This window comes from Agelaius tricolor, unplaced genomic scaffold, assembly GCF_023055355.1.
Source record: "Agelaius tricolor isolate 1412-34295 unplaced genomic scaffold, bAgeTri1.0.p SCAF_4, whole genome shotgun sequence".
In the NCBI taxonomy this organism is placed as follows: Eukaryota; Metazoa; Chordata; class Aves; order Passeriformes; family Icteridae; genus Agelaius; species Agelaius tricolor.
Window position 1 is genome coordinate 23,757,908 of NW_027269264.1, and position 27,814 is coordinate 23,785,721.

Consider the following 27,814-nt stretch of genomic DNA (forward strand, 5'->3'; position numbering starts at 1 on the left):
GATCTTTGATGGAAATACAATGAAAAATATGTAAAGAATGGAAGGGAAGGAGTCATACAGGAGAGGAGTAGAGATTGCAAAAATATGGTTATTAATTGTATAGCAACATATGATCCTGCCATTTATCACTGATGGTCTTCTCAAAATGGTAGTAAAAAAGTTAATACCAGGTACGGAATGTAGTTATCAGGTTTGGTTCAAAATTTCTTTGTTTGATTTGTTTGATTCTGGTGTTGCTTTTTGGTGGGGGGCTGGTTGATTGCTTTTTTGTTCCCTTTTTCTTGGTGTGTTTTTTGTTTTTTAGATTGGGGGGGAGGGGGGGGGGGTGGTTTGGGAGGGGAGGGTATTTTTTGGGGTTTTTGCCAGGGTCCTAGTTCTTCTGTGAGACTTTTAATGTTCTGCTTTCAACCTGACAAGGTGTTGCTATTGCATATTTCTCGTTTGTTGACAGCAGACTTAATGTGTTTCCAGAGACTTCAAAGCAAGAATGGTTAGTCTATACATAGTTTTGGAATCAAGACATTTCTCTCATTTTTCTTTTGATGGCGGAAGATATACTTCCACAGTAAGGAAGGATTCTGTTAAGGAAATAATTCTGCACCTGCTGCCAGAATTAGATAATTCCAAACTGTGTTGTTGTAACAGGTTCCTCTGTCCCATTTCATGTGCTGAATTACCAAAACCAGTCAATTACTTTAGATTTTCTTCTGTACCTACAGCCCCTTTTTTCCACGTCCAAACCAGTTTAGCTTAGTTTAGATTCAGTTTAGCCCTTCTGCCCTTCCATATGATGGTTTTAATTTTAATTATTAATTTATACCTGGTTTTATTCTTCCACTGATGCTTCAGAAAATTAAATCTCACAGTTTATTTTAGGATTGTAAAACTTGCAGTTTTCCAGTGTTCAGAAATTTTAGATCATACCTAATATGTTATATAATACAATATATGCTTCACTTCGTGGTATTATATTTAACTGTGCAGGTTTAGTGTCTGCTTTCAGCAGGAATAACAAGTAACAAGTAACAGGAACTGTAAAAATAAAGTCTTCATAGGATTGCCTAATTTTGTACTGTTCAGAAAGACTAATGTGTACTATTGACATTTAGGAACTGTGATAAGCAGTAAGTTCCATAGCAGTTTTTCCGTGTTTCTGAAATTGTGATACAATACAACAAGCATCAAAGGAGCAATACTCTTTGTAATATGTTTTTTCACTTTGATTTAACTTATTTTCAGTTTTTGAATATAACTGCTGAAATGGCTACGTATTTCCAAGTGCAAAGCCATACAGTTTTTATAATGAATGTGAAAATAGGGAAGTATTTTAATCAAATTTTGAAGATAACTAGAAATAAAACAATGCTTTAAATGGTCATTGCTTTGAGCAGAAAAAAACCAAACACATTTTATCTCTTCTAAGGAATCTAAATTTGATAGTAAAGAAACAGCAAACACTTGCAGTTTCAACAGCAGAACTCGTTCAGCCAAGAAATGTAATGCAGGAAACCAAAAGTAGCAATATTTGTAACATTGATTCCTGTCCCATTTATGTTACTTCGATATATATACACACACACACTGCTTTTTGCTGAGCTTCAATTTAGTTTTGAGTACTTACAGAAAAAGCCATAAATAGGGAAACTGATTCTGTTATTACTGGTTTTGGTATTCTTTTCTCAGGAAACAGAACATTGGTCAGGATGCTACATGATGAATCATTATTCTCCTTATATTTGAAAAAAATTACCATCACTAGTAAATTCAAAATTTACACTTTTTTCCCTGAAAGTGAGCTAATTCTGTAGCAATACTTACAAAATGTTACATGGTGCTGAACATGTTTTTATAGCTGTGCTGTACAGATAGCTGAGTATTAATACTTTGAGTTACTTTTGGTTTTGAAGACTTGCAGTGGATCAGCAATACTTCTGTAACTTCACAGACCTGGAGAAATGGGTCTGTTTGGCAGTTTTGAAAATTGTTTGGGGAGAACATTTAGATAACCTCCTTTTTCCTGGTTAGATTCTTTGTTTGGAGTGATCTGCTCTAGGATCAGATGAGCAAACTTATTTTTTTCTCAGATAATTTGTCTAATTTCAGAATCTTGATTGGATAAAGATACCTTTGTGTTTGCTGCCCTTACTTGGGGGAGTAGGTCCATTCTATCATATTTCATCATAACTCTTTCTGGAGCATATTTTTAATGCTTCTTTTAAGCATATTTTTAACATACAAAAGAAGGGATTCATATTTCCAAGTTCTCTGTTATTCAGAAAAAAAAATATCTTATACCCTTTAGATAATTTGCAGGTATTGGAAAAATTGGTATTTTAGAAGCTTCATGTGGTTTCATACATCAAAGCTCATTTCTCCTAATTTATTAAGAAATTTTCTTTAACAAACCTCATTGATCATGAGAACAATTTGGTAGTTACCTTGTAATTCCCAGAAAAGTCCCATTTATCCTTCTGCCTCAGATGTCTTCCTGCTTGCCTGCCTCCCTTGAAGGTCCCTAATGCTTTATGGTTATACTTTGTTTTGTTTTACCTTTCTTGGTTTTTTTCAGTTCACATGTGATTACAATTTGTCCTTTAGACCCTTTTTTCTGGGCCTGGATGGGATTCATATTATCCTCTGTGGGACTGATGAGGCAATATAATGCCAGCCATAGGATGCCTATCCTGCCAACAGCCTTGGGAATCGTAATTTATGTGGCAACTGCATTTCAGGGGAAAAAAAAAATCTTCCTTCACAATTTTACATTATGGACTTGAGTTTTATGCCTGAAAGTTCTTGGGGAATGCATTACTGAATCCTCCTTACTCTTTAGACAGGAGGATCTGGAGGATTGGAAATGGTTTTTTCTCACAGATCAGAGGCTAGAAGGCAACCCATCAGCATCCTAGAAAATTCTAGTTATTTCTTTTCCTGTTTTTCACATGGAGTTTTGTATTCTGGTTTCATAAACTAGCTGAGTATGTTTTTTGACAAAGGAGAACAAAAGACAACTCATTAACTCTTAAATTGTTACAAATATTCATTCAATATTTACAAGAAAACAAATGTTCATGTGATTAGTTCATCTCTTCTGAAACCCTCATTGTCTCCCAAAGACTTATCTGTCAGATTACAGTGAGTAAAAAGCTTAAAAGGAAACTTTGTGTTGGTGAAGTTAGTGGAAAGTTTGTTTCAGCCTTAATTATAAAAAAAGCTGCTGTCTTTGTGTGGTTCTTTGCTTTGTTCCATTTTGCATATTTTCTGGTTTTGATTGGGTTTTGTGGTTTTTGTTTTATTCTGCTCCTTGTCCAGGCTAACAAATTCTTTTATGTTATTTGCGTATAAGTTTGGAGGGAAGACCTTAGGGCATGAGGATTGGAGTGAGGACAGGGACATGGGAGAGAGGGAGTGTCAGACCCAACAGATTAGTCAAAAAGGAAGTCAAATGCACCTAATTTTGTATAATGGTAGCCAGAACTGGCATCTCTTTGTGCTGAAAATTCTCAAGAAGTTTTTTTCAAGCCACCTCTTTTGTAGCGCCACCCTGCTGCCCCCTTTTTTTTCTCTTTAAGCAGAAAACCTTCTATCAGACTTGCATCCTTCAAGTCAAGGCTTGACATGCATGCAGGAACGTGCAGACTTGGAAGACAAACTAGAACTTGATCTCTCAAAATTATTTTTTTCCGATGAGCCAGAAAATATTTCATTGGGAGCACTTTTCTTACTGGCTTGCAGGAAAGCAGGGAGGAGTTCTGCTCTTTAAAAGGGAGTTTTTAGTGGAGCTTCTCCATACTGATGTATGTAGTCTAGGCTAGCAAAAGTGCCTTGGGTTGTTTATGTTTCCCACTTCAATTGTATCTCCTATTTAAGAGTTTTTCAAAGGGATTACTTTACTTATGCAGGAGTATAAAGCTACTGAAAGAGTAAACTGAAAAGTGTGCAAAGAGTTCTGTAAGGAAGTCCAAGCTAACGTTACTACTTTTAGCTTCCCACTGAGAATATCTGTCCTTGCTTATGGAGAAGCTGTGTCTGTTTGAAAACTTAGTTCTGTAAATTTTTCATTATCCACCCCTAATTTTTTTCTTCTCAAGTCGTGAAGGGCCTTCCTGCCTCCTTTTGAGAGAAAAAATCTAACTGGAAAACAGACCAGAATTAAGAAAACTCCCTATATGCATGCTATTTCATGTTGTTCCCTTAGTGAAATAACTCAAAATACATAGCAAACAGGTTAGATAACTTAATTAATTATTCTAATTTAAATTCAACTGTTAATGATACTGAAAACTGAAGATGAAATATCATTGTCTCAGACACTGTGTGACAGACACACCTCTGCCAATGATTTCAAGATGCATGTTACTAAATATGAGGCTGTAAAAATAACACTTACCCACAAACTTGCAGACTAATAATGGCTGAAAGAGTTCTGTATGGGAGACCTTGAAGTGTGTGAAAAACTTTGAATTCAGTGTTCTCTTAATATGATGCCACCCATGCCTTTTTCAGAGGGTTTAAATTCTTATTACATATTGCCGCCTTTAAGAGATGACTGATGTGCAATTTGAATGGATTTACTTGTTTTAAGGTAATGTCAGGCTTTATAGTTCAAATTAGCTAGTTGTTACAGCTGTATCAAGCACATTACAGTCAATATATATGGACACAGCATGTTCTCTTTCCAGATTATTTTCTACAAATTTAATTTTCTGCTTATTTGCATAGAACATAGAATTTTTGTTGATTTTCTGTTTCTGAGGCCTGTGGCTGTTGTCCTCGTAATTTATGGATCCAAAAGTAGTGATGATCTCTTGTCAACATTTTTTACTTTCTCTTGCTGTAGATAAATGGTGAGAAGCAAAACTTACACTACACTTACTTTCTAGCTCTAAAAAGAAATACCATATTTCCTAACAAAGCAGATATATTTTTACCTGTTTACAATTTCAGTTATATTTAACACTTTTCTCATACTTTAAAGAGGTTAATACAACTAGGAAGTTGTTTCCTGTATTTTGCTCCTTTCTACATATTTCTACATGTTTTTGCAGGAAAAAAAATATTTTTTAATGTCTCTAAAATGTTTTTTCTTTATGATGCAATATTCTGCTGAAGTCATGCTATTCTTTTATGAAATTTCTTAGTGTTCTACTTAGCATTCCACCCAAGAAGAGTCTGAAAATTTGAGAGTAGCTGCATTTTTACACATCATTCCAGTTTAATAACTTTATGAAGTTATCCAAGATCCATTTTTATCCATTGCTTTATATACTTTTTCTTAACCTAATATGAAGTCAGTCATAAATACCATAAATATTAACTGTGTTGAATACCAGCCTCTTATTTGGCATATATGTCATACCTAGGAGAAATTAGGTGTCAATAGTAGAATGGATTGCCTTAATTGAAAATATTTACATTACATGTAATGACATCTCTTTAGCTTCAGATACATGGTAGTTACTTCATATATCCAGAATGACTGTGAACACATAGAATCCATTTGACAGAAGAGATTCTGGATTCATACATACCAATGACATGTCTCCCATTTACTGGCTTGAAGTAATACTCATCAAAAATTGGTGCTTGTTTGATGATGTAATACAAGGTGTTGGGTAAGAGGCTGGTGAAGATCAGAAAATCCTGGCAGAGCTACAGTGGTTTCAGTGAATCTACACTGATTCACACCAATTGCAATCCATGCTCAAAGGTTGCAGATAACTATTATTCTTTCATTGTCCCAAGTTTCAATAGAATTGCAACTTCACAATGAAAAGAAACTTTTTCATTTTAAAATGTATTTTTCTATTTACCATTTTGTTTTCATTGTTAGAATACATATAATGCTAATGTTTTCATCATAACAGATGTTGTAATGCATATAAACAGTATAGCACCACTGTTCATTTATTTCATCCAAACTGCCTAAGAGTGACTTAAATGCCCCTTGTGATTCATAGTGTGGTGAAAGAAGTCACTGTTGCCACCAAAGGCTTGCTTTCTAGCAAGATGGTTCCAGAGTTAAACCTCTATTTTGCAGTTTAGGTGTAGGGCTAGAATGTTCTGTCTTGAAAAGATTTTCATATATTCAGAACTCACAAAATAGGGTTATCTAATAAGGAAAGAAGCAGTATTGGAAAAACAAGTAATGTGAAGAGAAACTTCAAGTCATCCAGCGGTAGATGTTTTCAGTTGTATTTTAGTAAGGTACACATATGTGGTCAAATCGAAATACTGCTGAATGGTTACAGAAAGCAACAAATCACTTAATCACCTTCTTTCTTTATTGTGTAATGTGTCATAAAAGGTGTATATGGCATATATAGGGGCAGGACCTCTTCAGCTGCAGAATTTGTTAGAGTTTCTGACTATGAACACTTGTATGTAATTTTCTTCAATAAATAACATGGAAAAAAGAATGAGAGTTTTAAGTTTCTCATACTGATTATCTTAAAAAAAGGGAAAATTTGTCTTGAATCAGTATGTCTTGCTTCTAGTCCCATTCTATTGAACTATAACTTAAGCTCTAATCTTTTAATAAAATGAACCAGTGAATCACCATTTAAAGATTTCAGTTTTTCAAAAATTTTTATACAAGTGGAAAAAATATGTAACTGTTCTTGGTTTAGTGAAAGAGAAGCAATATTGATATAACTCTGGGTCTCACTTAAAGAGCTGCAAGGACAATAATAGATTTATTTACATACAGGAAGTGTCAGCCTCCGTCAGCTTTAGAAAAAGTTTAATGTTAGGCATACAGGAAAGGATGTGTGATAAGTATCTTCATTCAGATATTGTTGTAGTATAGATGTTAGAAATCAGAACACTTAAGAAATTTGGCAAAGGATTATGCATTTTGAATACATTTCTGTTCAAATACATTTCAGTCTGTATTCAAATACTGTAAAATATTTTATGTCAGCAGACCAGTTACATTTCTTAAAAAACTCTAGGTTTTAGCTGTTCCCCTTTAAAAGGCAGCATTTCTAGTAACCATCTCATGAGTAAATCCAAATTGAGGATATCTACACCACAGAAGTTTCTTGGTATTTACCTCATTTATGTTCCATACAATCATTTTTGCATCTTTCTTCTCAGTTGCTCTTGGGTGGGCAAGGATTGCTGTGATGGAGGTAACTGCAGGGGCTTGCAGTACACCAGATGTTCCTTGTTACCCACTCCTCTCATAATTTTCCACAGTGAAACAGTTAAGGGTGCTTTGTGTCATCTGCCACCTGTATTTGGAAAATGCCTCCATGGTTCTTCCTGTCTGGTGGATTCTTCTTGCAGAAAATCTTAATTCAGTAGTTTGTACAGTCCCATGAGTGATAAATCAAAATGATCTAGTTTGCTACAGTTTCATGAACATTTATTTCAATGTGGTTTTCAAGAGAAATAAATCTACCTTTAAAATTGCAATACCTCACCTTATTCTCAAGACCAAAATCACTCAGAAGTCTTTTCCAATCTCTCATTCCTGGGCCAAGAAATTGAGAAAATAATAACTAACAATCTCCATTAACACACGCCATCTGTGAACATCTCAAATGTCCCACACTCTAGGTTCAAACTAGGCAGAGCTCACAGATGAGCAGGAGGTCCATATAAAAACCATTCTTCCCTCTTTTTTGTTCCTGTAATCAGCCTGATCTGAATGAGGGACTGATTACTGAATTAGTATGTCTGCACTTCATTTAGTTTTTACAAGGATTTACATGTTTACATGGGCAAGAAAGGAAAATGAAGGAACCTCCTATTTTATTCTTAAAATAGATTTATTAAAAATTAGAGTCCAGTATTGTATTTCTCACTGTTCAAAAAAGTATGCAAAGAAATTTTTAAAGAAAGGACAAAATATGTTCCATAAGCAATAGCCTAAATTAATTTCAAAATTAATCAGTGAGTATAGCTGCAACAAGCCTAGCACATATCTGGAGCTACAGTTGCAATGTAACTATATATATGTATATATCTGTATAATGTATCAAAGAGGAAACCCAAAGCAATTGTTTTAAATTCAGTTCCTCAAGAACTGCATGATAAATGTATGCAGCATTGGAATCCAGTAAATGTGATTCGTTAAGAGCTCTCATACTGCCGAAAGAGTGAATTCAAATATCTAGCTTTTATGTCCAGAAAATAAAGTGGCTGTTCCCATCTACAGTACAGAATTTAGTACAGAATTACAGGAGTTATTTGCCTTCAGGTTCAGTAGACAGTACCTCTTTTGTTTGTTTGATCTTCTTTTTATGTGATAAACTGATGTTCTGGAATGTAGAAGCTAGTTCACTTACAAGCTTTCTGAAAGGACTCAGAACAGTTTAACATCTTTAAAGGAAGTTAAGGCATAAATGTCTGGCTCCTGAGCTGTGCTCCAGCAGAAGTTGAGAGAGTGTTAGTTTTGCAGTGCAGTAACAAGTGATGTGTTATTTGTTGTTGGATGTTTCCTCAAAGGGGGATAGTTTATCAACTTATCTACAAGGCCTTCATCAGACAAAAGAGTTAAAATTGCAGACAGAGCTGTCAATCAGAGTTGTTCATATACAATTATTTGTGTATATCTGTTAAGTTTTAAGAGCTTAGTATGGGATAAAAATAAATGGCTAGTGGAAGGTTATCTGAGGAAACGATTAAGAGGAACGTGGTTTGCGTGAAGAAGGTAAACAGTACTGGTGAGGATGCGGTGGTGACAAGTTCATGAGTGTGTTCGTAGTTTGTTTGCTGGAATTTTTGCTCTACAGCTTTCACTTTTGCTGGTTGGTCTGCTTAATAGTTCTGATTTCAGAGGGTTGCTCTCTGGTTGCAAAGCTGGCAGAAGTCTATCTTCCCCCAGAGGCATACCATTGCATTAACACAATTGCATATGCTTGATAGTTTTTTATGTCAAAGTCTTCTTCTTGCCAGCTAAGTCATGTTAGTGATAGCTGAGACATTAATCTTTAGGATGATACAGGCATGTTAATCTATTCTGAATGAGTGATTTCAGGTTTTAATTAAAGACAATGGTTTTTTTCTCTGTATTGATCAGAAGAGTGAAATCATAGATTTTAATTAGAAGATGGAGAAGGCCCTTTCACCCATCTCACATGATGCCGTGAAAGCAATTTTTATATCAAAGGGTTTTGCTTGACTCTTTTTTCTCTTTCTTTTTTTTTTTTTTTTCTAATCACCCTCTTTAGTTTATAAATATGCATTTTTCAGTTAAGTCAATAGATACAGTTCACTGTAAGGTCTTGATTCAAAGCACTGGAGCTGCTTTCTCTTTGCCTTTTGGAGAAACTCTAGTGCAGAGTTGAGAAATGGCAGTCTCAGGTCCTCTTTCACACTATTTCCTCTATTCACTGTTTTCTAATGTAGTTCCATGTTTTCATTTGCACTAAGAATTTGGAACTACTTCCAGCCACACCATTTTAAAGTAGTGAAGCGCATATGCTGTGTCTGGCATTTATTCACACTATCAAGTCTTACTCTTCTACTTCTCCTTAGATCTGTTCTGTTCCTCTATGTTCAGCAATTCCCGAAACCTTGTTTTCTCTTCCAGAGTTACTGTTGCAGTACTGGCTTTGCTGATGATACAGATTGTACCAAAAAACCCCTAGGATTCAGATAGGCTCATTCAGGTAAACGTTGTCCAGAGTAACTGATTTCAATAGTGTGTGACTTCTGAAAATTAAAAATTAGGGTTCATACAAACCCAGAAGGATCAGTCTGTTTTAAATTTGGAGAATAGACTACAATATCGTAGTTGGAACAGAAAGTTTTGTTTCCTGTGGTATATCTAACACAGTGACTTGTTAGGATTGTAGATGTGAATCACCTTTCTGTGAAATATGTTCCTGTAGTACTTTTGTGTAAAAGGTTTCTGCAATTTCTTTTAGGTTGTAGTGACTTACTGGTTTCTCACACAGTCATATTAATGTGTGTGGTGTTTGCATATGACTGTAACCAAAGTGATGGTGCTTATGTCTAAGGATCAGCTGAATGGACTATTTGTCATCTCTCTGGCAAGTAGTTTCGTAAGTTTTTTTAGAATTAAGTACACATGTTTAGTTAGTAGGAAAAGTAAAGATTTAGGATACACAGTATTGTTGTCAAAGTTTAGGTGTTGAGATGGGAACTGTAATGGTGACATGTTTTGGGGTTTAGGATTGGCATCAGCCTTCTTTGAAATGTGATCAAAAGGCAATGGAAGCAGGAATGAAAAAGGGGAGATTTCTTCTCAACCATAAATTGTCTTTTCTTCTATCAGGCTCCTTTCTGGTTTATTTATGGTTATTACCCTCACCAGATTCTTCAGTTTCAGCTTTTCTTTTGCAGCCTGACTCAGACAACATACTTTTGGGATTACCAAATATAGTACACAGTCAAATTCAGTCCCTGATATTCTGCAAATGCAATTCACAATTTAATTATGAAAGTGTGGAGTCACTGGGCTTGCCCAGCTTCTTCTACACTCTAGAAGCTGTTAGGCATCTCCATTGTTACACAGTTTAGGAAGAACAGCTGCTTCTGCTTTGTTTGATGCCATTTGCCTATGGATCACAAGCTCATGGCAGGCTGTCACTGTGACACTTGGATGAGTAATTTTGTTCCTCTGAGTTCTTGTTCTGGTTGTTACTTGTTCCAACATCTTTATTTATTTATTCATGTCGGGAGGAAAGACCAGCATTATTATGGACAAGGACTCTTGATGAAAAGGGCTACTTACATCATCTGTCTTCAGGTTTTTTGGGGGGGGTGTGTCTAAGGTTCAACAGTTGTTTTTCTGTTGGTGTGGGTAATGCTGGTACATCACTTGAACATTTAATACTGGGCTGTCCTTATGTGTATTAAGATGCTTTAGGTGATTGAACATGAAACAAGGCAATATGTGGTGCCTTTACCATGAAAATAATGGTAAAAAATCTATAGCCATATGGTTAGAGCTGTGTTTCTCTGGTATTCTTATTAAATAAGAAATTCTTTACCTCACCCACTGAATCTCTGTATGAAAGTGGGGAGACCAGTATAGCAGCATCAGTTTAAATATTCTAGGAGTATTTTTAATATTTCCCTAACTTCAGGGTACACAGTCTTCCTTTTATAATTATAATTCTATGATCTTCTGAGAGTAGGAGTTGACACTGCCCACAGGATACTGTCTTTAAAAATGTCATTTCCTTTCCCGTCTCTTCTTCCTTGTTGCCATTATTTTGGGTTGGCTTTTTTTGTTTAATCAGTTGGCTGATTTTGCTCTTTTGGGCTTTTTTTGTGGCACATGCAACAGGAAAATGCACTCAAGAGCTGTACTTTGTATGAACAGAAGTAAGACTTGCTGTAAATTAAGGCCATGGAATTCACAGTAATGCTCACAGAAGGATTGCCAGGCATTTTGAACATACAAAACCTGTCATTAGGTAACACAGCCTTTGAAACCACTTACTATGTATGGCTGATGTATTTCCAGTATGGTCTGATCCAAGACAAGTTAAGGAATGGGATAAATACACCACTTACAGATCTCTATAAGACCCTGATGGAGTTTGCCTAATTTATTGGGTTCTTGTAGGAGTAGTGATTTCTGCAGTGCTTATTCAGTAAGAATTACAGGAGTTATTTGCCTTTAGATTTCAGTGGACAGAAGATGGGGCTGCAAAACAGCTGAAAAGTTAGAGAATTATATCTTGATGTTTATTTTCTTTCTTCTGCCTCCCTGTTCTACTTTTTTTCTTGACATGGAAGTATTAGTGTCAGACCAAATATGTTGCCATTGATCCTGTAAGTTGTAAAGGTGAAGAAGGATGTGTGTATTTGAAGGCTGATAATGATTGAGTGCTTTATTTATTTATTTTTTCTTGATTGAAGACTTTGCTTACAGTTACAGCAAAGGAGTTGCAAGGAGACAACAGAATTTGTGGATTCCTGTTAGACAGTAAATTATGTGAGAGAAAAACAAACAGTGATACATCTCTGAAAGCACTGAGACACCAACCACAAATGTATATAAACACAATTTGATGATACTGCTTATCAAATCCTTGGTCTTTATTGGGTCAGTTTAATTCTAATTAGACTTGTGTTTGCTTGTCAACAGTCTGTACTTTAACAAACCTAGTTAACTTTTTTCTTTGCTAAGGTGTTTTCCAAGTGGATTGTCAGAGCTGAGGCAGTATTTGGGACCTCTCAGCACTATGCAATACTTGTAATAATTGTGGTGCAGGAGTCTGGGGTGGCTTCTGCAGACCAGCAGCCACAGAGGGGTGCACAGGCAGAGCACTGTTCTTGTCCAAACTGTTTTATTCTTTATGAGACTTTTTTCCTCTGTTAAACTTGAGTCATATGCTGACCCTCAGGAGGAAACACTGTGGACACTTCCAGCTTTCTGCTGCTTAAACTGAAAAGAGTGTGGCCTAACAAATGCAAAAGAATTGCTGACCTCACAATGCTAACTTTTTTCCTTAATAGTATGGAATGATTTTACTGTTCGGTGATTAGTGTTTTAGGAAATGGTAAATGTGATTGCTGATCCAAATTTACAATTGGATAAATACTTCTCTTTGTGGTGAATTACTGGGACCTCTGTATATACTGGTAAATTTCTCTATAATAGGTCCCCTAAATAAGGAAGTATTTTCTGTCCTCTGAAAAGCTGAATTTTGAAAAATAATAGGACTGAATTTTTCATCAAAGAAGAGGACTGATTACTGTATGGAAAAAAAATCTTACAACAGTATTCTGTTTTCTAAGGGGTTTTTGTTGTGGATTTTGTTGTCTTTTGTGCTGGTTTGAAAGCAAACTAGTGGGGGATCCCAAGTCAGAAATACAATTTAATAGGAAAATTAAAATAAATGCAATAATATAGAAACACTGAGATAGTCAGAATAGAACCTGACATCCTGTTAGTCAGGGTGCTGGTAGAAGTCCAGTTAAATGGTGGCTGCAGTCCTTTTGGAGTGACAAATGTGATTTTGTTGAAGCAGTGTTCCTGTAGAAGGGTCTCATCTTCCTCTGAAGATCCAGTGGTGGTGTAGATGGGTCTAGGCTTCCTCTGGGAATCCAGTGGGAAAAGGCTGAATGTGGTGTTCCAAATATCAGATTTTTATCCAGGTAGGAATGCTTGGCTCCTCCCCCTGGGTGGAGGATCTCCCAATGGGATGATGTCATTTTATCAGTCAAGCAGTGAGATTCAATGGCCATTAACAGAAGATATCTCCGGGGAGAGAGGATGGGTTGTGGAAGAGATAAAGAACACTGCTCCACCTGGTTTTAGCAAATGGTAATAGAATTCATACTTCTGGGTACATCTTGCATTGCAACCTAAGACGGTTTTTAAAGCCATATTCTAAAATTTAAAACAATTCAATGTGGAGCAGTTTAACAGCTACAACAACTAATGTGCTATCAGAGGAAGTCACTGAAACGAAGATGCAGGGGAAACAGCACTGAAATCTTTGGAAAACATAAGTTCTGTGGTTCCTTTGTCCTATGACACAAATAAGACAAAGTTTAGTATTTTCTTAGAACCGTAGTGTGAATTTTCTAGCTTTCCATCAATTGATTTTTAAACAATTAAACATAAAGCCACCAGTGTGACACCAGTGTAGTGAATTATTCAGCTACTGTAAATCCACTATAATCCACAGCCAGTCAATTTTGGTTAAAACCCAGTTTTGATGGTTTCACAGATTGCAACTGAGTACTTTTATATAATAGGAGGTGCACTAACATTGTTATGTTGATGCCTGAACCAATCTATAACTGCATTTAGATCATAAAATTCAGACTTTATTACAAGGAGCATTCCATATTATATTCAATAGTTACCAGGTTAACATGCATCATTAAGTGTTCTCTATCTGTTCAGTGTTGACCTTTTTAACTAAATCTGTAATTTAAATCAGTCATTTGAATATATATTATTAATAGTGTGAAAGTAGTAGTGTGAAGGAAAGCTCACCAGTGTACAAAGAAATTGGCAGAGCCATGTCCTTATCATGTAATCTCCAACTTTCTAGCCTTTTAAACTTTTACCCTCCTATGATAGCATTTCCATGTTAGGATTTGTGATGACAATTATGGAAGAGTACTTTGTCCTCTGCAAGTCTCCTGCTGCTTTGTATGTAACATTGCAGAGATTGTTGAAGGACATCCATGGTCACATACCTAGATGCACAAACTGCTGGGTGCTGTGGTGTGGGCTGTCAAGTCAGTCACCATCAATGCAAATTTGAGTGATTGTGGGGATGTGGTGCTTTGCAGATTTAGTGATCAGCACTTCTGAAGAAGGTGTTGGGTGGCTGCAAAACCAGCATAAAGCTTACTCTGATTCCTCCCCTCTAGCAGTGCTCTCTTTTATTTGATTAATAATGTCCTGACCTACCTGCAAAAATGCAAAAGTGTTCCTAGTTGGAGATGTGTTCTGCAGGTGGGGGATTGTATTAAATCAATGTACTATAATTATCCACTGAAGCTAAATGTTATCAATATTTAATCCAATTTGTGATTCATTTTATGGCAGAAGTCTGAAACAAAATACTTATTTACCCTGTCTAAAAAGTAATTAGGGTTATTTTCATATTGATAGTTTAAAGCCCACTGAAGAAAACAAATTTTAATGATAGCATCAGGTGATAACTTAAAGCAAGAGGGCTTTGCTAGCTTTTTAAACAAAATCCTGTCTTTTTTTCTTACAGTGAATTAATTCTTTTGTTTAAAGACTAATTGCAGGTTATTTTTGTTAACCATTCAGTTCAGTCTTACTATCAGCATTTGAATTAATACTGCAATTCCAACTAGAAATATTTGTTTGTGTGTGTGTTGTAGTTGCCTGCTGATTTCCTAAGTAGTTGCCTGTCTCTGATAATACTTGTGAACAGGGTAGATAAGGCCTATTAATAAATGTTCTTTCTGGATAGCAGGATATAACTCAAACAGCATGTCTTTTCTACATCAACAGCTTCCCTAAATTAACTTGATAAATTTGTTTTGAAAATTTTCTGGGAAATTGCCTTGGACATTTCTGAAACTAACAAACAACAATAACGGACAGAATTAAGAGGGTAAATTTAGATATTTGTGGCTAAGTAGAACCTGTTGACTCCAGGAGACGCGATGTAATTGTCTGGATGTGACTGTTTACTTCATCATTCATGTTCACTGTTAGATTTTCATCTTGTTGCTTGGAGAATCTCCAGAGTATATTGAAGAGCAGGCTTAGGTGACTGAATTCAGAAACCTTGCTATACTAGTAATGAGGACAGTTTTTCTCAATAGACTGTGTTTGTGTTATTCACCCCCCACTTCTTCCAGATAAAATTTAATCAAAATTAATTCAAAAAAGCCCTCAATTTTGTTTACCTTCACATAGATGTCATTCTTATTAAAAGCACAGGCTTTCAAATAAACCATGTAGGTTATTAAAAATGTACTATTAGGACACAAACATAACCCTTCAAAAATCTATTTCCTCTCATGCGATGACTGATGTTACCTTTATAAAGAACATGCCTTATTTCTCCTGAGAATCTCATCCAATTGTGCTTTGGTGGTAAATAACATGCCCAAATGGTTGTTTAAAAGGCCACTGTGACCTCTCCCTGCAAATATTAATAGTTAATAAGCTAAGTTAATCATTGAAAAATACATATGAATCAATTTTACACACACCAGGCAGCAAAGTGAGTAGCTTTTCAAGCTCTTAAAAATAGAAAACTTGTTTCCATATTTTCAGTATTGCAAAGATGTGTTTTATTGGTCATTTCTTCCTCCTTCCCAAAGATATATGAGTTGGCAGCATGTTCCAGGACTGGTGTTTGCTTGAAGCCTTGAAAGAGAAGTCAGCAGTGTTTTTCCGTCCTCCTTTAAATAAGCTCTTCTTGGCATCTGATACCAGCCAGCACAAATACAGTCCATTTCTAGGAATAGAGAAGATAGTACCTAATTTATAAGGAAGCTATCACTTTTTTAGGTCACACATGGCATAAAACTTTATTTTAATTTTCCCTCAAGGCATTTTTCAAATTGTTACTCATCACTATGGTATAATATGTCTGTGGTTTCTCTAGAGAAAATAATGTTGGCTTGCTATCTTTAACATCTTGGGGCTAAATTGATTCTTGTATGACCCTGTTCTAAACAACAGCTTTTCATCTGAGATTACATTTTGCCCCCTTAGTTCAGTCTTGCCAACTCATTGTTCTAAACATCTAGGGATTAATGAGCACACTCAAAATAAGTAGGTGATAGGGTGTCATGTATCTTTGCATGCCTAGGGTAAGTCTGAAGCTCACTTTCAGAGTTTACTTCCAAGAAGTGAGGTAATTGTTTAGAAGGACAGTCTTCTTGGTTGGACAGCACACAAATGTGATCATTTAAGTTAGTTGCAATTTTTACAGAGGAAAATTCCTGCTGGAATCATTCATTATTTTGAAAGGGACCCTCCCAGTTCTCTGATATTTCTAGAAATAGCAGTTTGAAATAACTGCCTCTGCTCTTATGTATTAGTCAGTAGAGGGCACTCTGCTTCTTTGAAGATAAAAAAGTGTGACTTAAAAATATGGAGGCAAAATGCTTTTCTTTTATGTACTTTTTTTAACTTATCACATCTGACAATTCTAATTAGTATGAGTTGTGTAGAGGATACTTTTTCCACGTAGTACTTTCTGTCCTGAATTGAAATTCAGATACGATTGCACATTTCCTTGTCCTGGTTTAATCCCAGTCTATCTAGTGCTATGTACCGCACAGGCACTTGATTGCTACATCCATGATGGGGAGAAGATTCAGAGAAAAAAATATTAAACCTCATGGGCTGAGCTGAGAGCAGTTTAATAATTGAATCAAAATAAGACATCATAATAATAGGAATGAAAAGGAGAGCAAGAGAGGAACAAAACCTAAGAGAAACACAACATGCCCAGAACAGCTGCTCAGCTGAATCATACTTGCTGAATGATGCCTAGCCCATTGCTCAGCAGTGATCAGTGCCTCTCAGCCGCCTTTCCTTGGTTCACATACTGGCCATGACATTCTGTATGGAATATCCCCTTGATAGCTCAGATCACCTGTCCTGGCAGTGCTGCCTCTTAGGTTCTTGTGCACCTGCTGGCTGACAGAGTATGGGAAATTTGGCTTAGAGTAAATATATTTAACAGCAACTAAAACATCAGTGTGTCATCAACTTTATTGTCACACTAAATCCAAAACTGTACCAGCTGCTAAGAAGAAAACTAACTTTATCCCAGCCAAAACCCGGACATTCCCTTAAAAGGAGCCTGCTGTTTGTTTCCCTGTGCCCTATCACCCACCATACGTTCTTCTCTAGGTCTGAAAGGCAGTGCAATTCCTGCAGTTTCTTTGTGTAAGCAAGTAGGTGCTTAACTGTCTGAATCAACTGGCCATGACATCTGTGAAAAGAGGTGCATCGTCTTCTCAGTTCTAGGTGTTTGAATCCATGAGACCAAGCAAGGCTGTTACTCCTTGTGCTCTTAAAAAAAGTCTGCAGTGCAGGACCAAGGCACAGGAGTGAGTCTAGTGGGAGATCTGTTCAATGGTATGCTTGTTAAGTGAGAATTCTAGTACTGGAACATTGTCCTTCTATTTTACTTCTTTTTAATGCACTTAATTGTGTACTGCAGTGATTGACTGAGGTAGCAGATTCTTGGAGGCTTGTGAAGTATAGCCAGTTATTTTGCTTGCAAATGGAGTGAAAATTTCAGCATGTCCATGTTTCCACTACATTTTCTTCCATAAATTCAACTCAACCACTATACAAAAATTTGGCAGAAAAATGTGCTATTTGCAAGACTTATCGAGCGCTGTTCTTTAAAAACAGTGAAGCATATTATAAAGGTCTAAAAACTGAGATGTTTATGAAGTAGGAGAAATACTTTGTTATATGTTGTGTGTACAATAATTATTTGTAGGATTATAGCACAATAATGGTTGGATGATCTCAGCTTAAAAGTTGTCCTTGGGAGAAAAAAAGAAGACAAAGAGCACACCAAAAAAAAGAGAAAAAAATAAGAAAAAATACTTATAATATTGATATCTTTCTGAAAATATTATTGTAGATACATAGAATGGCCTGGAAAAGATCATCTAGTTTCAATCCCCCTGCTGTGGACAAGATCTTCCACTAGACCAGGTTGCTTAGAGCTCCATGCTTGAATGTGTTTTTGTAAACATTCAAGAATTACTTGGTGATAATACTATCTTTTTATAGATGGAGCAGTAATTTAGATAATTCCTTTTAGCTACAAAAATTGTTGTGAGAGAAGAGCTTGTTGCCAGTACTTGCCTATGCTAGTTCAAATCTGAAACGGTTTTTGTTAGTTTCTGTCATTGAAGATTTGAATTAAATTTGTAAATAGGTTTTATTGCTAGAAGATTATTTTACTTGTTTGTCCTTGTCAGTTATTGATTGTGAGAATTTGATGAGATTGTAATTTGTTGCTAGTAACGATGTCTAAAAGAAAAAGATTTGGTTTAGTTTTATGTTCAGATTATCAGTGTTAGAATTCAAATGCTAAAATTAATTTTTAAAAAATGTCAGAACATTATCGGGTATATTCCATGGTATCCTTGGGAGTCTTAAGGATTTATCTGAACCAAAGTGTTAATCCCAAAATTTCATCAGCTGCTGAAAACCTTTGAAAAATTGTCAGTAAAAGTAATGGAAAACAACTCAAAATATGACTTGATGAGACTATTTAAACCCAGTACTAACTTAGCAAAAATAACTTTTTGCCAGTTATTTTGCATCTCTCTTTACTTATATGGACTGTATTTTACTCATTGCTCTGTTTTCTTTAAAAAGGAATTTGGCAAAGCCTGGAGAATAAGTTGAATGTGTGAATTAATGTCATACACTCCTAATCAAGCAGTTAAATATATATAAATTAATCCTATAATTGAAGCTATTGTTTACAATTAGAATGAAATTGCACGTGTGGGGTTTGTTTGGGTTTTTTGAAGTATTTTAGAAGGGACTGTAAACGAGTAGAATGTTTAGGCAGACTTGACTAATTTCAGGGCAGGATACCTCATCTCCTAACAACACAAAACCAGCTCTTTGGGGGGTGAATTACTAAAGCAGTGGAAAGGATGTGGCAGTTGGTTGATCCATAGAGATATTTCAGAAAGTCAGCTGTAGAATTTCCCCAGCTCTACAAAGCAAAAGTGTTTTCCATAGAATAAAGCTGTTTCTTTTTCTAGGATCCTCAACAGCAAAAATGACACATTTTTTACAGCACACATCAGGAAAGTATTCACTAGCTGCAAAACTTTAGGACGAGTGTGTGAAAATTTCATGTAAGGTGCTACATTTAGTAGCAGGAGGTATGAAAGTGCCTAATTTATAATCCGTTGCAAATGTAACATGCCACACACACAAATGTAAATATTAGTTATGATTTTTTTTTGTGATAGGTTTTTGCAACCTGCTGTTCAGTTTTGCACTGATGTCATCTTCCAGCTTAGCTCTGTAGCTATGCCAGTATTTGAAGAGCGTAACACCCTATGCAGTCATGAACAAGCAAAGTTGTAGCATTTAAAAGTTGTAATGCTTAATGATCTCACCTTCTAAGAAAGAAAGTAGGCAAATGTCTTGAGGGATCTGGAGAACTAGAGGTCTGGAGAGTTAGAGGTATGAAACTTTTAAAAGAGAGGATAAAAGAGCCTCTAATTTTTGTTTATTAAATCTTCATATTTTAGTTTATAGGTTGAACAACTAGAGACAGTGAAAAATATAAAAGGACAACTAATATTTAAAATCTGAAGGTAAAATTTCTCTTTTGCCTCTGTCATCACTGCAGTTGAGGAGATTAGTGCATTATCTCTGTGGCGTTTTAAGTCTTGTGTAGCAGAGAGAGGAAGTGAGATGTTCCCCCTCTCTTCAAATAACAGGTATTTTTTTGTTTCAGATGGGTTTTTTTTTCATATTCCAGCAGCACAGGGGAAAAAAGATGACTAGAAATTACTGTAATGTTTTTCATTAAAGGTAGTCAAATAATTTCAAGTATTAGAATATGTTTCAATTTAATTTTGCTTTTGAAAACCAGAGTTATATCTGTATTTTACATCAAGCCTCAAGTCTCTGAAGTGCCAATATATCTGAAATGGTATTATGTCCCTGGTAAATTGCCTTATATACCAGACACAGACAAAACATTGGAAATACTTTGGTAATTAAGATTTCCATGGAGGTGAAAAAATGCCCCACAATACTACAATTATGTTAGTAATTTTTGCAGCTGTAAGATTTTTGAGTTGTTCCACGGAAATGGCGTACAATTTCCTGCCTTCATGGAAGAGTTTACTTCCTTCATGGAACTATTTACCTGCACAGTTTACATCTGCTTATTCCATACCTTAATTCTTGGGGATGTTTTGCAAATAACAAATTTGGTCATAGGGTCATTAAAATATGATTTAATTATGGGAAGTCATGAGAAGTGTGTAATACTTAGAGTGCAGGTTGTATACACTGTTTTCATTTGCCTGTTTGTCTAGTATTTTAAACATTTGAGTAGCCCTGTAATGGCATTCCTAAGGTGACCATAGATCCATGTCACAGGCTGATTTACACAGGCTCTGTCTATATTACTTAGAAATTCTGATGGATTTCAGTTCACCCAACTGAGATGTCATCCTTTTACTATGAGGAAACAAAGAAGCTGTTATATACCCTTATTTCTCCCTTTGTGCCTTCAATGTTGTTTATATCTTCATGTTGCAAATGGGGCCATGATGAGGAAGATGCTGCTCTAACAGGTTTTGTGAGGGTTTGGCAGCCTTATGTGTAAATTACCATATAGCATGTACTGACTGTCTGACAGCTGCAGCATTCTCAGTCTCTAAGTGTTACAGTAGACATCCATAGTTGCATTTAAGTTCAATTTACCAGAAAGTGTTGGGATCATACAAAGTTGCTGTGCCATTGTCATTCTGTAGCTGGGATTTTAGAGTGTGGTGATTATCCTGTTCTGCTCTGCTCTGCACTATCCTTTGAATGGCCTTCCCTTGAGTCTAATGTGTGGTTTTGAGTGCCGGAATACACAAATACTAAACTGTTAGGGAGTGTCCAAAGGAGGGCCATGAGGATGGTGAAGGGCCCTGAGGGGAGCCGTGTGAGGAGTGCCTGTAGTTGCTTGGTCTGTTCAGCCTGGAGAACAGGAGACTGAGGGGAGACCTCACTGCAGTTACAACTTCCTCGGGAGGGGAAGAGGAGGGGCAGGCTCTGAGCTCTTCTCTGTGGTGACAGTGACAGCACCTGAGGGAATGGCATGAACCTCTGCAACCCGGGAGTTTTACACTGGATATTCTGAAGACTTACACTGATTTAAAAAAAAGACAAACCAAAGAAAGATGACTGAATTAGTTCCTCCTATAGCTGGAAAAGTGAAATACATTTTTGGCATTAAACATTTTTATTTACTCGGTTTATTCAGCTAACTGCTATTGTTGTCATAACCACTGTGGTAGTTCAGGAAAATATATACAGCATTTTGGTAAAATCCAGTTTAATTTAAATGCACACAAGTAGCCAAAGGAAAAAAGTGCTTCACAGTAGTGAAATGCCAACTCACTGGTCCAACCAGTCTAACCACCATTAACGTAGTCCTACAAACCAAAGAACAGAGAAAATATGAACACTTTTCTTAGTAATAGTGCTGAGTTACTAGAACTTTCTCAGCTCTTTTGAAGTAGAATCTGTAGGATCAGGTATCTCCTAGTAGCTTGGAAATTATTTTGCATTGGGAAAATGGAAATTATTTTCCATTACTTTCCCATTACTTTCCCATTACTATAAAAATAAGAGATGATAATAAAGATATTAAGTAGAAGACTGAGATCTTCTCAAGTGGAGATGTCATGATTACAAAATTCCAGTTTCTGTATTCTGGAATCTTGCTTTAAATACTTGTAGAAAACCCATGAAGAAGATCCTAAATGTATAAGACATGGTTTTCCAAAAATAATTGATTAAGTGTTTACAAGATTTCTGGTAAATAAAGGGGAAATTCTTATATTCCCAGAAGGCCATGGAAAATGTCTGCTGTTGTCAAAAGTGTATTGAACTGAACAGTCACCTACAGCATCTAGATTTTGGTTGTGAAACAACTGAGTTGCACTATCAGTAGCCAGATCTTAATGACCAGTTTGAATTTGGTGGTACTTACAGAATCCTTCTGTTTTGTCTGTTATGTTTATTTTTTCCTTTGTTTCGATGTTATGGTAATAATTGCTGGTGTCCCAAAAGAAAGAAGTCTAAGATGCAATTTTCCCAAGAACAACTTCACTCCCTGTGATGTTAGCTTAAAAGTTACCTCCTTTTTGCATCTTCACAATCATCTTCATATTTGATTTTTCAAATTTAAATACGTGTTGATGATATAGCCAATGTGAAGAATTATAAATCTTGTTCATTGTATATGAGCTGACTGCAAACATAGAAAATGAGGTACATTTTTACTGTTTTGTTTGTTTTGAATTAGGCTCATGCACTATTAGTTCGAGAAGTTGATGTAGAGAAGGTGTCAAGTTTTGAGAACCCATATGTAGATGCAATAAGAAGCTTATGGAATGACCCTGGAATTCAGGAGTGTTACGATAGACGACGGGAATATCAATTATCAGATTCAACTAAATAGTAAGTACATGGTAGCAATGAACATCTATATATAATTTTCTGTTTCTAACAAAGTAATTTTTGCTTTTTAGCTTGTTGTACTATATGTCTGTGTACATGTTCATATGTATATGCAGCACAAGCATAGCTGAATATAAATTGAATTAAGGAGTGGTATACATCTATTTAAGGATTATATCTGTGCTTATTTTACAAAATGATAGTCTGTGATCATACAAAGTCTTAAATTAACATTCAAACTAGGGATGATTAAATTGGGGGGTGATTTTTGTTAAGCCTATTCAACTTACTCTCTTCTAACATATAATCACAAATGCAAGATATGTAAAAATAATTTCATGTAGTGTGACAGTTGTGAATACTGGGGAGTGCAGCCAAAGTAGACCTCCATACAATTAATAAAAATTTAAATATCCAACAACTTCTATTTTCCAGATTTTCTGGTTTTCTTCTCTGGCATTTGCAGTCTTAGTGGTGAGGTAAACAGTACTAAACAAAGAGATTTGTTTTATACTGAACTGTCTTTCTATTATGGAAACAAATTCTAAACTTTAAAGAACATGGCTGCCAGGAAGAAATCAGGAAAGCACTTCAAGTTAAATTGTTTGTTCTAGAGCAACAATAATAAAAATGCATATGTGACTAAAAAATATCTGAAATATTACCCCTTTGTTGGGACTGGGATCTGATTAAAAAAACATGTGAAATTTGTCACTGGAATCTGATGTCTGCCAGAAGGTTTACTCCATGAATCTTAGTTATTTTTTAGTGATGTGGCATACAGTTCAGGTGAAATGTCTCATCTGCTGTCAAAGAAACAGATGATGGCTTTTTGATGTTGACCTGTGCTACAGAACACAGCATGGTTTGTTGTTAAAGCCGTGGCAAAAACTGCCACAGGTTCTACATTGATTTCTGTATTAGCTATGAAAAAAAATTATTCTAGTGACATAATTCCAGTCTCCATTTGGCATGTGTATGTGAATGGAAGCCTCTCACTTAGGAAAGCACAATGGAACTTCCATTAAGCTCATTGTAGCAGGACATTAGACGTGACAGGTGTGGAATGACATTTATCTGCACAGTAGTCTAAGCATCCCTATCTAGTACTGCACTTAATAAGGGAATTAGTCAAGATGAACTTACTAGGATCTTGCTGATAGAATTTAGGCAGCTGAAGACGATGGATGCATGACATAAGTCTCCTCATATCCGTTGCAATGTTATCACCACACCATGACTTCCCTTTGCCCTGTGCAGAGGGTTTCTGTTGTCCTGTGCAGTTTTCTGTCCTGGTTACCTTCCCAACCCATCATTTTTGCACATACGTTTTGGTGTAGAGTGGTGCAAAGCACAATGGCATCTCTCTTGTATTGTTCAGATTCTCACTGTCCCCAAACATACCATACTGTGTTTTGGTTTTAGGTGGTAAGGAAACAAATACAATATTGCATAAAGAGAAAAAATTCAGGATGCATAAACAGTGATAAGAAAATTTTAGAGACACGTTACTAACAATATATTTTCAGGTTGTTTCTGTACTGAAATGAGTGGCAGGGTTAACTAGAAGGTGAAGCATCTCATATTTTGAATTTCTTGTATATGTAGGTCCTAACTTTGTTTCCACAACAGATGAGATACTGGTTTTAAAGTTGAAATAACTGTATGTATTTTGTGTGCTCTACCTTAGAGGCTAGAAATAGAATTACTCTCCTAAGTAGGAAATAATGATCTCATGCTACTTCAGATCAGATTGTGCTGAATACCATAGTTTTGATCTACTTTTAATAAATTGGCATCGTAGTGGATCTCTTGAGTAGCATTAAAATAGTAGGGAATAATCATTAAGTAGCTATTAAAAAAAAAGCTCCTAGTACATTGTCTTGCAAAAGGTACATGTACTAGTTGATTGGTTATTTCTTAAGCTCAGCATGTTTAGCAGTCTACCATAAGTTTTTGCAGATTTGGTGACTTTATTATAGTTCATACTATGGATTTCTGCAAAATCTTTTAAATTAGACTTGTTAATCACTGTATATGAGTATTTAGAAAAGCCTCTATGTATATTTATGCTTGCAAGTAGAATTTTTTCTGGATGAGGAGGTCCACTATAAAAAATCAGCAGACACAAAAGAAATAGTTTTTCAAAAATACAGTATGTGTGTTTACCAGTAAAACACCCAAACAAATTTATTAGCGTTATAAATGTCACAAAGCAAGGAAACAAATTGCTTTAAAGCTACTACTGGGATTCACAAGGCAGTAAGACAGAAAAAAGCACTTGGTGCTCATTGTCTTCTGACTTGACGTATAACCAGGATGGTTTGTTGTCCACCCACTCTCGTGTTGGCATATGTGCCAATATCTGGTAAATGTATGTGTCAATGTCAAATGTGTTCTTCATTCATCCCTTTCACATGCCTCTCATCTTCTCAGTAGTTTTCCACTGTTTTTTGTAGTAGTAGTAGTAGCAGTAGTAGTAGTAATAGTATTTTCAGTCTGCTGCCTTTATTGCTCTTTTCTGCCATCAGTCTTCAACAAGGTTAAGTGCTGAGTGCTGCCCTTGGGTCGCAGCAGGCCAAGGCAGTGATACAGGCAGGGGCAGAGTAGCTGGAATGCTGCCCAGCAGAAGATGACCTCAGGGTGCTGCTTGACAGCAGATAAGATGAGCCATCTTCTGGCTGAGAAGGCCAATAGCATCCTGGCTTGAATCATAAATAGTGTGGTCATCAGGACCACATCTTATTTCTTGGATCAGAAGGACTGTGGAAGGGTTTGTCCCTCTGCAGTCAGCACTGCTGAGGCCAGACCTCAAATCCTGTGCCCAGTTCTGGCCCCCTTAGTGCAGGACAGACATTGAGGGACTGGAGCATGTCCAGAGAACTGGTGAAGAGTCTGGAGCACAAGTCCTGTGAGGAGCAGCTGAAGGAGCTGGGGGTCTTTAGCCTGGAGTAAAGGGGGCTCAGATGTGAACTTACCACCCTCTACAACTGCCTTGAAAGGAGGAGGTAACCAGCTGGGGGTCAGACACTTTTCCAGGTAACAAGAGATAGGATTAGAGGACAGAGCCTCAAGTTGTACCAGCTGAGGTTCATTTTTCTGAGCATCAAGAATAATTTAGTCTTGGAAAGAGTTGTTAAGCATTCAAACAGACTGCTCAGGAAGTGGTGGAGTCACCATCCTAGAGTTGTTCAAGAAGTAATTGGATGTTGTACTTAGTGCTATAGTCTAAGTGATGAGGTGGTGATTGATAAGTGTTGGACTTAATGATGTTTGAGGTCTTTTGCAATCTAAATTATTCCCTTACTACGCATAGTCTTTTTCCTGTTATTTTACTGTTTCTAAATTACGTTTCAGGTTTCTGTTATGTCCTGTATATCATACTACTTTCACTTTCTGCCATCTTTTGACCTGTTTTGTCATTCTTTGTCATTGTTAGCTTCATTTTTGATGTTTTTGTACCCACTGCTTGTACTCTGGAAGAATACATACATTGTATGTTTCCTAGAAGAAGTGGGAGTAGTGTCTAAGAAAGAAAATTTCCTGCATTATGGGAGTCGATTTGAACTTCTTGAAGGCTTAACAAATTCATTCTGTTCTCTTTCCTGACCATTGGATGCTCCAAAGCTTGGATGTTCATGTTGTTTTAAAATCAACTTTTAGACTTCTCTGTAGTAAAGTCAAGAGCACCTGAGGTATATAGAGGTTATTTGCTTTCCATGTGCATTACCAGGTGACTTAGCCACTTAATTACCATCAAATTACTTCCCTTTAAGATGCTGCCTCACAGTGTGAGACAGATGTAAACTAACATGGAGAATTGCCTTTGTAGTAGCTGTCAGAGATAAGGTGAGATAATTCAGATTATACTGTACCAGCTGCCTAGACCTTAATCCAAATGTAAAAAGGTTACCATTCAACAGTTTGATTGTATCATACCTTCTCAAAGCCTAAGGAAAGGAGAGCCAATAGTCTTCTGTGTTAGAGAATTTGGGTTGCAATTGGAATTTTTGAAAATTCTTCACCATTTTTCTCCAGTATGACACTAAAGGCTTACCATTCATTAACAAAATGTAGGAAGAGTTAAGAGACCTAGAAAGTGTCCCAGAGCCTTGCTTGGCTCAGATTTTCAATTTCATCTTTTTCTAGCCACATGAAATTGAAGTATTTGGCTGCTGTGTACCTCCAACTAATGACTTCCTAGTTGCTACAAGCACTGAGAATGTCTGTTTAGTTTCCCTTCCATGGCTATGTTTTCTAACACTTCAGATAATTAAGTATAATTTTCCCATTAGTGTGTTAGCTATGCCAGTGGATATCTATAGCACATTTTGTTATTATATAATGTACTGCTTCTTTAGTCACGCATGCCATTGCATTCTCATGCATGTATAATCTTTCAGGCTTTTGTTTCTGCATTTGCTGTCACCTTTAACAGCTCAGTTCCTGCAGCTGCACAACTTTGCAAATACTGTGAGCTCAGGTAGTTGGACAGTTAGTATAGAAATGCAGATTCCCATACTTTACTGTGTAATATAAGAGCTCAAGGGTGTGAATCTGAGGTCATTTACCACATATCACTGATTTTAACCAGAAAGAAAGATATGAAACCTAGTGATGTCTGCTCAGTAAAGTACACCTTTTGTAAAAATTGTTGCAGGAGGTGTAAGGCTTTGGTTATCTAGTAATTTTTCTATGACAGTATTCCATTTGAGTTTGAAGTATTTTCAAAATTTTGGCTAAAAAATTCATTTATATCTGTCATCTAAAACTATCGTCTTCCTTCTGTGTTACTTTTCTGAAACAGATAAATTTCAGTGGAATTAGCCTCTGTTAAATACAACGTGCTTGGGGGTACACAGGGGGGCAAGATCAGCACATGAATCTTAAGTTTTTACTAACGCAGTTTAGTCCATTTCTTAGCATTGCCTTTAGCAATAATTTTTTTATTTCATAAAGGCGTAGGGCAGTCTTAGAGCATGATGAGTCTTTCAGAAGTAGTAATAATGTCTGAAATTGGGACCTGCTATGAAGTTGAACTGATAGCAAGTTCTGAACAACTGTCTGGGATATTTGTGTAGCAGTCATTAGACTGTAGTGACAAAACCATATAGTCATATAGTGGTAATTTAAAAGATGCCTAAGTACATTATTATTTAATAAACTGCTTATTAGTTCTTGCTT

At 36.1% G+C, this 27,814-nt stretch overlaps 1 protein-coding gene across 1 annotated transcript in view; it reads left to right on the forward strand.

The window, feature by feature from the left end:
* LOC139588983 (guanine nucleotide-binding protein G(q) subunit alpha-like) overlaps nucleotides 1–27,814 on the forward strand; it is a 116,930-nt gene that overhangs the window by 54,933 nt on the left and 34,183 nt on the right. The window contains exon 3 of the mRNA XM_071424884.1: nucleotides 22,476–22,630. Within this exon, the coding sequence (XP_071280985.1) occupies nucleotides 22,476–22,630 (155 nt within the window). The remainder of the gene's footprint in view (nucleotides 1–22,475; nucleotides 22,631–27,814) is intronic.